This window comes from Corvus hawaiiensis, chromosome 5 (assembly GCF_020740725.1).
Source record: "Corvus hawaiiensis isolate bCorHaw1 chromosome 5, bCorHaw1.pri.cur, whole genome shotgun sequence".
NCBI classification, from domain to species: domain Eukaryota; kingdom Metazoa; phylum Chordata; class Aves; order Passeriformes; family Corvidae; genus Corvus; species Corvus hawaiiensis.
In genome coordinates this window covers 39,218,778-39,233,787 of record NC_063217.1, presented here as the reverse complement: position 1 = coordinate 39,233,787, position 15,010 = coordinate 39,218,778, and the positions used below count along the sequence as shown (strand labels likewise).

General features: G+C 36.4%; 1 protein-coding gene across 14 annotated transcripts in view; it reads right to left on the bottom strand.

The window, feature by feature from the left end:
* NEK1 (NIMA related kinase 1) overlaps positions 1-15,010 on the bottom strand; it is a 46,953-nt gene that overhangs the window by 23,985 nt on the left and 7,958 nt on the right. For 9 of the 14 annotated variants that reach the window (XM_048305371.1, XM_048305373.1, XM_048305366.1 and 6 more), the window contains 9 exons: positions 14,030-14,084; positions 12,435-12,635; positions 9,962-10,022; positions 8,127-8,284; positions 5,814-5,873; positions 5,631-5,678; positions 5,467-5,538; positions 2,313-2,491; positions 2,099-2,230 (listed from right to left, as the gene is read on the bottom strand). In XM_048305371.1, the coding sequence (XP_048161328.1) occupies positions 2,099-2,230; positions 2,313-2,491; positions 5,467-5,538; positions 5,631-5,678; positions 5,814-5,873; positions 8,127-8,284; positions 9,962-10,022; positions 12,435-12,635; positions 14,030-14,084 (966 nt within the window). The remainder of the gene's footprint in view (positions 1-2,098; positions 2,231-2,312; positions 2,492-5,466; positions 5,539-5,630; positions 5,679-5,813; positions 5,874-8,126; positions 8,285-9,961; positions 10,023-12,434; positions 12,636-14,029; positions 14,085-15,010) is intronic. The other 5 variants (XM_048305375.1, XM_048305376.1, XM_048305377.1 and 2 more) reach the window with 3 other exon arrangements.

Here is a 15,010-nt window from a genome sequence, read left to right as displayed (position 1 = left end):
GAAACAAACGCTAATCTTTGTATACATATATTTGACTCACTACAAGATTTTTACCCTACCTTTTAATTACATAAGAGCTCAATTGGTGGATAATGAAATCTGTGCAAACCCCTGCCATGCAGCTGAAGTTTGTCACACATCATGAACATTGCAGTGTTGGAGGAGAGGTGCTTTCCAAAAAAACCCAAACCAAGACAGCCCTATTTGTCTCAAACCAAATTCACAGGAACATTTTGTTTCAACATTTTACGAACATTTAATGAAAATGTTTTTTCTTACTCTAAAGCTGAGTGATTCATTTTGCTAGAACATTTCAACTAGATTTCTTCTGGCCTGCACTTCTGCCTGAGACAATTTTTAAAGATTGTTGATGCTGAATATATTTAGCTTTACATTAGTGGTAGTACAATCAGAAAGACTTCAACTTGAAGATTTCTCAGCTTCTTCAATATATGCTCTAAACTGACTACCTTTAACAAAGTCCTTGTTATTTAAATTCTTTCTTTTAATGAAACATTATGCATGCTTATTTTGCCTCCAGCTGAAGGAATAAAGTACAGGACCGAAATACTGCTACACTGGCTATATTATAATAAAATTGCTTCTAAGTAAAATACAAATTCTTAACACTAAGATGCTAAGAAACAGCACCTCAATTTAAGACTAATAGTAATCCAGTTTATAAACAGAAAAAACCCCAATCTCTACCTATTTTGAAACTTCCGCACAGTGCTTTCATTGAGTGCTTCTGAGTTAATGTACTTGAGAAATAGTGAATAGGTTTCTCTTCCCGATCTCCATGTTATTTATAATTTGCAGCACTCTGCTATAGTTTCTCTCAATTTTAATACATTTAAAACAGTTTATCCAGATGCAGACAAGTATCTAATATTTTCAAATGTATGAGTCAAACTGTTTCCTAATCTAGGCAAGATTTGGGGATTGTGCACTTTCTGAGAAGCACTGAGAATAAACAGAGGAGGAAATACATTAAAATACAGCTGGAAAAAAGATACCTTCCAGTACTGGGTTGTACCAGGAAGAACTTTAATTATCTCACAACAGCCCAACACACCATGAAGAATATAAAATGTACTTCAGAGCTTTCAGAATTGTAGTATCAGTGTTAAGCATGATGTATGTTATCGCTGCAAATTTTAAATAATAAAAAATCTATAATTGCAAATACATATTCTATTAGAACATAAAATTGAATTAATTTAGTTTACAAGAACAAATGGTTTCTTTGGCCACTTCCTTTTCCTCACATTAACTCCATTTATTTCTTCCTCCATGGAACAGATCAATAGCTCTGAAGAAGTTTAAATAATGAGAGAGAAAATTTGTCCCTCTAGGAAAGTCAGTTAGTAATGTTCACAGTACTAAACTTCGAGAAAAATGGTATTTTCCCATTTACTAGTCACAACTGCGAAGAGAGCAAAGAAGTTTTGAAGAAGCTATTTGAAACAGTGAAAACATAAAAACAAAATCCAGTACTTGTTTACAACCTTTTACATATAAAAAACCCCGTTTACAGTAACTAGAATTAGATCTTCTAATTCACTATTTGAATACCAAATTAGAAGTTGCACATCATTATAGCACTTGGCATTCACATCTCAATGAAGAAAGCTCCTAGAAATTTTCCACCGATCAATAAACAGGAGCCAGCAATTCTGGGATCATTCTAGAACACCTTCCAATACTACAGAGTCAAACACGTAGGTGCAGAGAAGGCAGTAAGAGTAATATGATGGGAGAAGGAAGCATCTTGTCAGGTAACACAAAAAGTGGAACGATGAACAAAGCAAAGGAGAAGGCTTATGTTGTTACCTGCAACCACATTAAGCCAAGAATTTTGTCTGAAAACTACTTTAGGTACATTTGCTTAGTAAACTATTTTTTGTGTTATTGGAGAAGCCAAGGTCTCCATTGGCTCTAAAAGAATTGTGGTCTGTGAGGGACTAACACACAAACAGACAGCACAATACCAATGGATAGAAGTGATTTTGAGACATGCCCAACTACTAAATGAAACCAGACACAGAACAAAAAATCTAACATGTAGGGACAGATTCATGGATTATCACAGTCCAACCTGTTTGCACTGGCTTGTTTAGACACCTCCTTCAATCTTTTCACTTTTTTCCTAACTGCACCAACATCAGGTAAATGGTGATGACCTGCAGGTCCCTTAGGAACTCCTGGACGTGTTCCAGGTGGAATTCCTCTGTAGATAAACACGTACAGCAACTTTCATTACTTTGACCTAAAGCAGAACACGTGTAACTTCTAACGCAAGATAGCCATACCTTTCAACAACTCCTCGGCCTTGTAGTTTCGCCCTCAACTTGGCTTCCCTCTCTTCAGCTACTCTAATGTTTTCCTTTTGCTGTTGCATCTGGTCAAAAATAGCATGATAGTGTTCATAGCGTCCTCTAGAAGACACAGGAAAAGGACCAACACCACCTCCACCGACATAATATGGTGCCTGGAAACCAAAAGGGGTAGGGTGGAAATCTCAAATACTGGTTTTAATAGGCTCTTCCAATTTTTACCTCTTCAGCAGAGTAATAATATTAACATATTCTGCAACAATTCTAAATTGGTCCTAGTTTTATCCCTGGCATGCCCCTATTTTAACGAATTACAAGATAGATGAATTAATTTTTTTCTTCTGTTAGCAGTCCAGAATAAAACACCATTTTAGTTTCCTCTAAAAATAGTCTAGTTATACATGAGCCATCTGTCACACATTTTGGAAGTCACTGATAACAACTCCATCGAAGTGTAAACAGAGATAGACAATATTACATGGCAAAAATCAAAGTTTTAGCAAAAAAAGTGATATAATTCCAACTGAAATACTAACAAGTGACTTGTAGCCAAACACCATTTTTTCATGAAGCTGGAAACAGTTGAGCACAGCTCTAAATTTGCTGAATGGCACTAAGTGCAGATTTATCTGAGAACCCCCATTGTCACCAACCTATAACTGGATTTCCATCACTTGAATTGAGATGCTTCTCTACTAAAGCTCAGATCAGGGAAACACCTACCACAAGCTATTGCTTTATGCAAATTATCCCTGTCATTCTCAAAGCATTAGAATTCCTGCAGAATTTTCATGTGAAAATAATGAAAAAAAAAAATTTCAAGCCGCTGTGTACAGTAGTAGCCAAGGATGGATGCAGAAAATGTGAAACTGGCAAAACAAGGTTAAGGTTGTCAGCACATGCATAAAAATGTTCTCTTTACACCTGGGGGAAGCAGTCAAATAGCCCATGGTAGTAAATCTATGGAATTTGTTTTAACAGTGTCAATATTCCTTCCAAAGTGGTCTGAAGTATTTAATATAAAGTCAAACAGGTAAGTACAGATGTGACAGGTTTAAGATTGCCTATTTAGAAGGTCTTGAAGAGACTGTCTTTGACAATGGAATTTATCTCACATTCTGAGTTTCAGTTGCTCAGTGCCCATCAATGGCTCCCCATAAGCCAGATGAGAGTACTAAATCCAGGCATTCAAACAAATATGCAGGTATACTGTTGGTCTGAATAAAAATAACTATACAAGAACTATAGTTTCTACAAATAGAAGGAAAAGTCTTACTTTAGACACTATTCAAGGTTTCATCAATCATTATTAGAGTTCAGTTTCCAAAATTGAAAGAAATACTGTGATCAGTCTCTAGGCAAATGATATGAAGCAAGTGCTCATCAACAGTCTGGAGGACAGTTACAACCCCTACTAGAACCACAAACCCAAAGCCAAACCCTTGCCACCTCTTTCCCTACTTTTCCTCAGAAACAGGTGCCAGAATAAACCCAAAAAGAAAACAGGAGGACAGAATAATGCAGTGTATGACCCTGTTGTGGCTTCGTAAGAGGCTGTATGTCTTGTGTTATTCAAAAGCTTGAACAGCGCTATTCAAAAGCACTGTCCAGGAGTTGCTGGATATACTGCTTTCATGCTGGAGAAAGAAAAAAGACAATTAAGTCAAGAATACTATAATAGTATATGGAAACCTGGAATGATGGCAAACTAGCAGTCTGCAGTAAGATTTGTACTCAACTATCCAATTTGAAGAAGAAATCTCAATGATTTTTTCCACACGTCTGCCATGATGTTTTTACACCAGTGACACTTGGTGAAAACAGACACATTCACTGGACCTCAATTTCCCTAGCTAACTGAGAATACAGATAACAATGCAGCTGTAGCTATAATAGAACCCTTCATATGTTCACCGTAAAACTCTCTAAGTTAATCAGAAACACCGTGTTCAGGAACACATGCAGCTCTCATCCAAATGTGAGGATGTGTGCATATCATGTTGTATGGGAGCCTGTATGTGTGCCTGCCAGTTTGATCTTGAGAGAGAGGATGACAACATAGGAGGCAAATTATTTTTTCATTAAATCAGCACTTTGTAGTTTTTAAAGTCTGGTATGCTTAAGTTTGCATTTATATTTAAGCTTTACTCATATGATGTGTGGCACACATCCAAAAGGATGATATCTATTTTGAAATGAAATATTTAATAAGCAGCTACTGAAACATGGTCAGTGTTCGCGTATTCCTCATTTTTGTACAAAGAACAGCAATAAAACCTCTATCCATTTTGACTTTATTGCTCAGTCAAGTTTGCTTACAAAAACCCTACTAAACATGTTTACGCATAGTATTTTTGTAAGACTCACTACCACCACAACAAATCCCTGTGTTTCAATCTACTTTCTATTGTCAGATAGATTTACACCATAGCACTACTTAAATTCCTGCACTGGCTCTGTCTGATGAAAGTACCCAGACCTTTATATTCAACTAACTTGATGAGACTACTTTCCAGGACAGCTATGTTTCCATGAAACTATGACATGCACAAATAGGGAAAAAGAAACTGTCATAGGAATCAGATTAAATTATGCACAAAGTGAATGGCTAAACAGCACACTGCATTAAAAAAAAATTAGATTTACTCAGAATTTTTTACCCCCCTCCTGAACATCTTATCAATATATAGAAACACTTATGTTGCTAAAGAACAAGGAATGCTTAGAAGCATAATATTGGGAAAGAGGTCCATTACTATAATATGCAAACCTGGAAACGAAAAAATTCTAGAACAAACTTGAATGTGAAAGAAGCTGTTCATGCATACACTCAGCACAGGAAAAGTAGCAAAAGCAGGTGTGGAAATAAGAAAGTGGTGCATGAAAACCATTACTGGCAGAAAGAGAAGAGATTCAGAAATTTAGGAAACATTAAAAATGAAAATTGCACATAATCTCCAAAAGGCCAGGGGAGGACCTGTTACAGTTTCCCTCAAATTATCCACAGATTAATAATGGGCAGCCCCAAGAGTTGACCTCCAAGAGCAGATCTTTCTGAAAAGAGAAGACCGTTCCATATAATCAAAGGTGGGGGAACAGACTGCACCACATTTCTGCATCTGCTGCCAACCTTAACACCACTTCCACCTGAACCAAGCACACTCCTCCATCCTTGTTCCCTGGCTCTGTTTATTCGTTCCATCTGAAGGAGAAAACAATACAGGAAAACAAAATTCAAGGAACCACTAAGTCAAAATTGAACTTCACTCTTAACACATTTTAAACATATTTTACCCTTTCTTTTTCCAGTCTTCTCATTTCATCTGCCTTCGGTAAACTGATCTGCAATGTGTAAGGATTGAACATGTTAACGAACTGGAAAATCAAACTACTGCATATTCTTACACACCACACCACAAGATACTTCATTAAAATTACTATGGGGGAATAAAGAAAAATCTGAAGAATCTTGTCTACCTGCTCTCTCTGATGTTTTTCTTTTTCAGGCAATTCTAACCTTTTCTTTTTTGAAGGTTCCTGAAAAATAAGCACATAATTTGGTATTTATTACTGAGACATTACTCTGTCAAGATGGGTTATTGCTGTTGGTGCATGTCCATGAAGATTTAAAAAAAAAAAAAAAAAAATCACTGCTATATAATGTTTGAGAAAAAAGACAAGGAGGAAAGGTTTGAAGGTTGTATTTTGTCATTCTTGCTGTGGACTTGGCTTTTGCTCAGTTTGAAAACAGATGATTTCATGACTCCTCAAACATTTTCCTCCTTTCTTCTATTGGAATAATTTTATTCACTGGAGTTGGAAATGCCTGCATAAAAAGTGAAGCTTCAAATTAGATAGCACGACACCAGAATGAGAGAAAAATTCTACCAGAAAACATATTCTTAAAGTCACAACTGACTGCACTAAATCCGGTTTAAAATACTTGATTATTCAGGAGGTTTGAAGTGAAAAGCACTGCTAGGATCTAGGGGTACTTGTTCATCCTGTACTAAAAGTTCTGTCTCAAAAGCTGAAGGCAGTGATTTTGAAATCTGTTTTGTCTTAATTTTTCTTCTCTGGTAGCATCACTCTTCATTACAATCTTTTCTTTATAGTAACATTTTGAGGGGGCCTAGATATTAAGATTCTCTTATTTGGAGAAAAGATTTGGTAGGTTATCCAAGGGTCTTTTGCTTGGTTCTTCACTTCGTTCTATCTCTAAGGTTCTTGTTACCTATGACAACAGAGTCACCACAGAATACCTGCTAAAGAAGCAGCTATAGTAAATAAAATGTACACTTTAATCATCTCAAAAAAGCCATCGTTACTTTTAAAGCTTTTTTTCTGACCATACTAGAACACACAGAGCTTCATAGTATTTTCTTTTGACAACACACAATCCTGTCAAATGGGTACTTGAAAACAAAGTATTGCAGAAGTTGGAAACCTTTACAGACTTGTAATAATATAATGTTAATACAATAATTACTAAATGAAGGAGATGACTGTTACATGCTCCCCTGAAAAGCCAGCTGAGAGCTGCAAGCTCAGACTCAGAAGAAAATTTATATTAAATTGTAGTCATTGTTTCTATCCTGCATCTTATCACTAGGTACAATTCACACAAAGACTGCCTCAAAATAGCAGCATTACTGACTCCTTTTATCCTTCCCAGAGGACATTTCCTCAGTCTCTCCCCTGCCACCTTAAGTCTCTGGGCAAGTTGAATCAGTCTTGGCTGGTGAAACCCATGACAAAGACCAATAGATGGCTGTGCAACCAAGCCTTAAAACACATAAACCTTGTGATCTCATAAGGACACACAAGAAGTCTGCACTCTCCCTTCTTGCTTTTTCAAACTGTGTTTCACAAGCCACCAAGGTCAAACAATGAGCTTTTCTCTAAACCTCTGATAACTATTGAACCTCATGGATAATTTGTATCTCAAGGATAATTTTCTATCCACCTACAACTTTGACAGATGGATAGACCTCTTAGTATTATGTTCCCTGAAGTGCCGTGGAGAAGGAAAAAAAAACCCCAAAAAAACCCCACAACAATAACAATATTACTTATTCAGAAGAAAATGTGAACTAGTTCTCTTGCTGAAGTGGCAGCCTCTTGGTTTGCTAGTTGTTTGGCATGTGCATATAGCTCAAAACTAGCTGTAGCATAAACAACTCCTGACCAGGCAGTAATTAATGGAATACAGAGAGAGGGAATAGAAGTTTTATGTAATAAGGAATACAGAGAAGACAACAGGAAGAAAGATCAGAAGTACTCCATGATATACAGAAAACTTTCTCATTAGCTCATGGAATTAAATCTGGGAAACTCCTCTTCCAATTACACAGTTTCTCTGGCTGACGACACTTTGTGAAATGACTAGAAAAAGTTTGCATATTTTGAAAATTTGAAATCATTTTGGAACAAGGAAAAAAGATGCAAAGGTTCTTATCCAGTGTCAATGATCTTGGTATACCTGACAGGCTTCCAATGTTTGTAAGAGTGGTTAACACCAACAAAGCAAATGAAAACAAACGAACTTAACTCAGCTTTGGAATTAAAACCCAAACCTGAAGGAGTTTATAAAAATTATATTAAAACCAACTGAACAAGCAACCAATAAAGAAGCAAGGCATGCATTTAAACTACTAGTTCTACTTTCTCTGCAGGTGCACGAGGCATGTCCACACACCAAGACACTTTTAAAAGGAAGACATAGTATTTTTATAGCATTTAAATAAGGTATGAACAAACCAGTTCAATTTAACTAACTTAGCTTCTTACCTGCCTAGTTTTAGTCAATGGCTTCTTCTCAGTAGGCTTTTTAGGTGCACCACAAGACTTCCTGATAGTTAAAGGCACTCCATATTTTGCAGCAGGTTTGGTAATTTTCTGAGCTGGTGCAACTGAAGTCAGTGTTTGTTCTTGAACTGGTCTTTTAGCTGAGAAGAAAGAAACCCACAATAAAAACCCCCTGGGTTTGAGCTATCCAGGCTGACGAGTGTATCATATTTCCCTTTCCCAAGGTCTTAGAACAGCAAAACTGGAGAAAAATGGGTGAAATACATGTCGGGGATCAAAGTTGTGTCTAAGGCCCTGCCATGTATGGTCTGCTGCTGCGCACATCGACAAGACAATGAAGAAAACTTTACTGTTTAACTGGTGGGAACTTGTCCCTTGAAAAAGAAACAATGTATTGGTCACTCAGTGGGAACTTAACCTGTGAAAGAGGCACAATGCACAATGGAGCTCTTGTTAGCATGGAGGTGCTATCACGAGCTGTGGTGGCCTCATTTCACACGCTGGCCTGGTGTGAGATGACGTGGTAACTGGAAAAATTCCACTCCTGAGGAGGAGCTATGAGGTGTGGTTCTGGGGTGGAGGGGTGAGAAGGACAGGATGCACAGTGTCGATCTAGGGGACACCTTGAAGGTGCACTGCCTGCCCGCCCCTCCTGCATGAGCACCATGCTCCATCTCCATCTCCTCCTGCCCAGCAGCTTTGCAGGAATCCAGGGATTAGTATGTATTATTTGCTACTGCTAGTAAGAAAAGTGAATTTGCTTTGCAATCACAGTTGAGTTTCAGTTTTTTTGTGCATGAGCATCCTCCTGAACCCAAAACAAACTGCTAACATTTCATTCACATGAGCTGATATATTAATACCCAGTTGTCCAAAATAGCTTACCAAAATTCAACATTTGGTAAGAAATACAAGAAAACAATTCCTGTGCTTTTGAATCTTAAGCCTTCAAGCTGAATAACTGCCGCTTATTTCAGCTGCCTTGCTTTACTGTACAGTGGTCATGCACACAGGGAAAAGGTTTCCTAATGGAAAGACCTGTCTCCACTAACAACACTGGACTAAAACCTGCAGTGTTAGTGTCAGCAGAAGATGAGTTCTGGAAGAGCTTTAATGGCCTTCAGGGATATTGTTTTCCCCATAGAGTTCCTGAATATATGCCAATATTGTGGGTTTGATTCTGTGTTAGCAGGGCTCTCTTACTACAGAATAGGACAGCAACACTCTCAAAAGATACCAAAGCACTTGCCAGAACATCAAGTAATTACAGGGAAATAAAATAATTGTGAAGGGAATCTAGGGGGAAAAAAAAGCAAATTAATGCAGTAAAATGAAGCAAGATCATCTCGATAAAATTAATCTATTTTGTTACCACTAGCAGAAATTTTACTGAATTAGACTGAAGCCAGGGATTTATCTTGGAATCTCAAATTAAACCTCCCACACTTTTTTTGGAAGAAATCGTACTTCTCATTAGCCAACTGTCATTACTAAGGGGTAAGTCATACAATCACAGCATATGAATTAGTCCCATTATTTGCAGTCTACACTGCCTCCTTAAATTTTGGAAGTGTAGCATACTGCAAGAGGAAAAAGTACACTTCATATATTACAGGCCCATAGTTTGTATTTGCCTTATTTGTACCCAACATACATTCAGCTCCCCAGGTGAGGGGAGGAAATTGCTTCTCTCTTTTTTCCTGAAAATTCTACAGTTGGGTATAAGAACACACCAAAAAAGACCCCAGGTAAAGAACAAAGCTATATACACAATCTTCACAGAGCTGAATGCAAAAGCAGTGTAGACACTAACTTACCTGGTGAAGCATGTGGTCCAAACTTGTGGAAAATTTTGTGACTGAATTCTTCTGCAATAAGCTAAACAAGTTGAAGAGTTAGTCAACAATACTTGTGACCAAAGCTAGGAAGAACTCATTTTCAGACAAGTGTGCCATTAGCAGTAAGCATCTAACTAATAGCATTTACTGTAAATTAAATTTAAGTGAGTACTCAAGCTTATGCATTCAATCTAGTATTACTACCACCAATATGAAGCTGGAGTATTTTCAAACATTTTTGGCATAATTACTCAAATAATTTTAAAAAGCAATTTAGTCTGACTTCTGGGTGGCACGTTATCTCATTTATGAGCTAGCCAAGAATCTAGAAAATTGCATCTAGAAGATGCAATTTTTTTGCATAATTCATTTTGGATTTCTGATTAGTTGCCAAAGTTCTCCTCAATTTCTGATACAGCTTGTGTCAAAAAAAATAGTCCTTTAAATATGTTTGAAGTTTAAAAGTGTTGCTAATCCTTTTCAAGATGGAAAGATGACCACATATGTGGCTATCTGGAAAAAACATACATGGTGTGTTGTTGTGAGGCATATCAAATTAGCATAATAAAATACAGAAAGCAGTCTTACTGAGGTGAAAAATTTGAGATTAGACAAAAAATATTTAAATATTAATAGGCCATCATCTTAAATACTGTAGGTAGTTCTGACCCAAACACCTCAAAACCTACATAGTAGAAATGAAAAAATTCAAGGAAGAGCAGCAAGGATAAATGAAAAGTGTCAGCTCAGGAATAGTCTTTACAGAATCTTGAACTACCCAAATTCCTTTGATTTGTTTAAGAGTCTACCAGTCAGTTACAATGGATGCTGAGGAGTTAAACCTGAAAAAAAACCAACACGAGAACCAAAGTGCAGAACCTAGGACTCTGCACATGATGGTACATCAACTTTTTAATCTGTACAGTCTGGCATCAAAGATTCTGTAAGTCAGAAGTCACACATGAGAACAGTTTCCTACAAATGGTATTTCAGTCATCTTGAAGCATTTATTTGAGCGGTAAGCTGTAGCAACTGAAGTATGATGTTTCCAAGATAACACCTTTACTGACAGAAAAGAAACCTGACTCTCTAGTATCTTTCAAAGAGCCCCTTTTCTTTTTAAAAATTGGTGCTAATTTAGATCCACTTTTTAATGCAACTTAGTAACTATGAAGATTAAGAAAGAATTTACATAAATCTACAAGACTGATTTCCTGACATTGAAGAACAGGATTTCAGCAACAGTTGCAACATCTTGAAGATGTCAACTATGAAATAACTTTGAAGCTTAGACTAAGGAAAACAGAGCAACAGCACTAGCCAAGGGTGATACTCAAAGAAAATAAGCATTACAGCTGTGTCACAGAATGACCACCTCCAGCTGAATATGCATGTACCAGTGATTTATGCCTTTAGTAAAAGGTGCTTTCTGTGTGGGGGTTTTGTTGCTGTTTTTAAGATCAGATAGCACTTCCAAGTCAAACAAGCAAGCTAAGTATTCATACTCAGTCTAGGACAAATTCGTATCACCATCTGGTGATAGAGACAGTCTATTACTAATTATACTTTGACTGACTAACTCCAAATAAAAATTTCATTCCATCTACTGGAAATAAAATCAGATCAAACTACTACTGTTGCAAAAGTTAGAACAAATTTATCTGTAAAGATTTCTGAATTTTACCTTTCTTTGCGACTTTAATCTGAAGTTGAAAGTCTATTTCAACACAACAGAAATTCCAATTATATATGGCATTTTCATGGCATTTCTTTAGTTGTGAGTTAGAATCCATTAGAATTCTTTACACAGCACTTCCTCCATGTCCTTTCTCTTCTGTATCTATTTACCTCCTATCAGTACTATTATACACCTGTTAATCTTGATCTCTTTTGACTAGATTTATATTAAAAGGACATTATTAGATATCAGATGATATGAATAGACTCTAAATGGAACAGGAAGCAACTTCTTTGAGGGTATATCCATATGATATGTTTAAACCTCAAGAAATTTAAAGACAATTTTACTTAGCATTATTTTCCAGAACAGGCTCTCAGGCCATTCCAAATTACAAACAAAAAATGAATTGAAGAAATTCTATACAGCAGCAATGCTGAAATTATTGACAGCAGCATTTTATGAAAAGATGCGTATCTAAACAAACCAACATCTTAGTCGTGATTCCTCACAATACAGAAAAACACACAAAACAATGTACTTCAGAAAATGTTAGTTTAGATTTACTTATGGAAACTACCAAACACTTAATAATTTGAGACTTTTGTTTACAGTTCATGGTAAAACTATTTTTTCTTCAACTGATACTGTCTATAAGAGCTCTGGGGAATACCATTACTCCAGCTTTCCATGTAATATATTAACACTAGAATAGAGAAAAAGGAAAGGCCTACGATGTTTTAAGCAAAGTTAGAATTAAAACTAACTCCATACCTCTGGTGTGAGAAATTTTTCAACCCGTTTGGCTATAAAGTTTTTCTCCAATATGGAGTTTACTGATGGTCTGTTCCTAGGATTCCTTTTAAATAACTGGGACAGCAGATTACGTAGGTCATAAGAGTAATGCATAGAAACAGGAGGAAAAGGTCCAGAGATTATCTTCAGGACCAAGTTCTTCATGTTACCGGCTTCAAACTGTGTCACACAAGGAAGAAAACAGTTACTACATATTTCTTATTGTCTGTCCACATGCAAAGCTGCACATACAGGTGGATGAGGAAAACAAACTAACAACACACCTTCCTTTGCCTCAACATACACATTTTCAAGGTCAACACCAGAAGTTCAAAATTATCTGTTGCCAAGTATTCCAATTAAATTCCAATTAAAACCACATCACAATACATAGTATTTCATACCATGGAGACATAAATGTTGCTACCAAGTAATTATTTCTCTCCAGATCTAGACTGACAATGATATATAACTAAGGAAAAAATAATTATCTGCTTGGTCTCCTCTTCCAAAGACTTTGAACCACCACATGGCTTCTGCCTTTTTCAGCAAACCCCCATTTCAAATGAAGGAATGTAAAGTATTCACACTCATTCAGGGTGAAATCCAAGGGAAGCTCAGACTTCAGCTTAAGCTCAAGAAACAGCACCATTTCAATTCCTTTGTACAATAAAAGGAAAACAATTCATATTACCCAGTTTACAGAAAACAAATTGTTGCCATCAACTCTCAGAAAATTCAACACTGTCAGCATTGTTGCCACATAAAAGACCAAGCAAGAAGAAATTACAAAAGCTTGAAATGAAATTAAATCCTTATTCCTTGAAAATATTTCTTTCCATTTGCATGTTGGTATAATCTTTCTCTTTTAATAAAAATAGCTACTAAGAAATCCCAAACAAAACAAAATCCACAAAAAAAAATCCGAAACAGGAAAGAAAAAAAATTTCTTCCCTTCCTAACAGAAAAACGAGTGATGAAGACATACTCTTCAAACTACACATACACATAGAGAGAAGAAAAAAATTGAAAAAGGCAATTCTTCCACCTTGGGAGTTTTTTCTAAGCACTATTCCTGTTCTAAACAGGAATACATCATTCCACCTGCAAAAAAGCTAAATCCAAATTCAGACTTTCAATGAAGCTTTCAATGAATTCAAGTTTTTTTTGGGGAAAAAAAAACCAAACCAAAAATCCACAAATAAACAAACCAAAAAACCCAAACAAAAAAATACAACAAAAACAACAAGACATCCAAACCAATCAAACAAAAAAAAACCCTCACAAAAACCTCCCACTACTCCTAACATTCTTTATTTCAACACCTAATGATTTTTTCAGCTATTACAATCCATTAAAAACAAAAGTGCCAAGATATCTGAGAGATTGGCATGAAACAAAACACCAATGAAAAACGTTGGTTGGCACAGGAAGCCCAGATGAAAATGCTGAAGGTAATTTCCAAACAGCTACCATGAAAGCCTTTCATCAACTAAAATATATCTATGTAACATCAGAAATAAATTCTGTTTGAAATCACTATTCTTTTATAGACACACAAAGTTTCTACTCACCGCATGTTTAAGCGTGCACATTTCATAGAGAACACAACCAAGGGCCCAGATATCACTAAATCAAAGAGAACATACTTTAAAACTTAGTTCTAAGATAACATTGCCAAGTAACTTATATCTGTGAAGTCTATTTTTGAAGAGAAAAAGGGTGGATTTTGAGTGTCTACAAGCTCCCCTGAGTTCTCTGACCCTGCAAAATCCCAAGGAAAAAAAACCCCAAAACCAATTCATCAACCAAAATAAGGCCACTCTGAAAACCAGATGATGCTATTTTGGCTTCCCATTTAGAACTTTTCATCTGAATCACCTCAGCCACAGAAATGAGACAAAATATGGACAAAGGCTTCTTTTGTTTAAATATATACATTTGGCTGAGGTCTTTGAATTAAACAAACAAAACTCATCACCTAATGCAGCAAATACAAATCTCAAAGGCAATTTACTCTTTTTAGCAGTGACTAACCTTACCCTCACTCATTACAGAATGCAGTTAGAATACCATTGCATAATAAATCCCATGTAGAAGAAATTAACGGGCAAGGAATTGTAACAATTTTTATCTTTTAGGCACTCACAGCAATAAATGCAACAGCTTAGTGCAGTGGAAGGGTAACTTACTAACAGCAATTTAATTACATTGGGGACACTGTTGCCAGGTACAGGCTGCTGCCAGGGCAGCAAAGATGTAGAGCGAAATATCTGTAGGACTTTGGAGCAAGCTGAGCCATTCATCTGTGTACATCATGGGCTTAGATAATCAAATGACTGTGTTTCATCATCAATAGTTTCACATTGCTAGTGCAAAAATGAATGCACTACAACCACTGTGCAGATAAGCAGAAGTAGAGCCACAATTAAGAACACAACTAGATTTAGAACTTGGAGCATTAAGCTAAGTCATCTCTCCACGACATTGCTTTCTAATGCAGACCTACTAAGGTCCCACTTCTACAGTGAAGCTCAATACCTACTTGGGTAAGA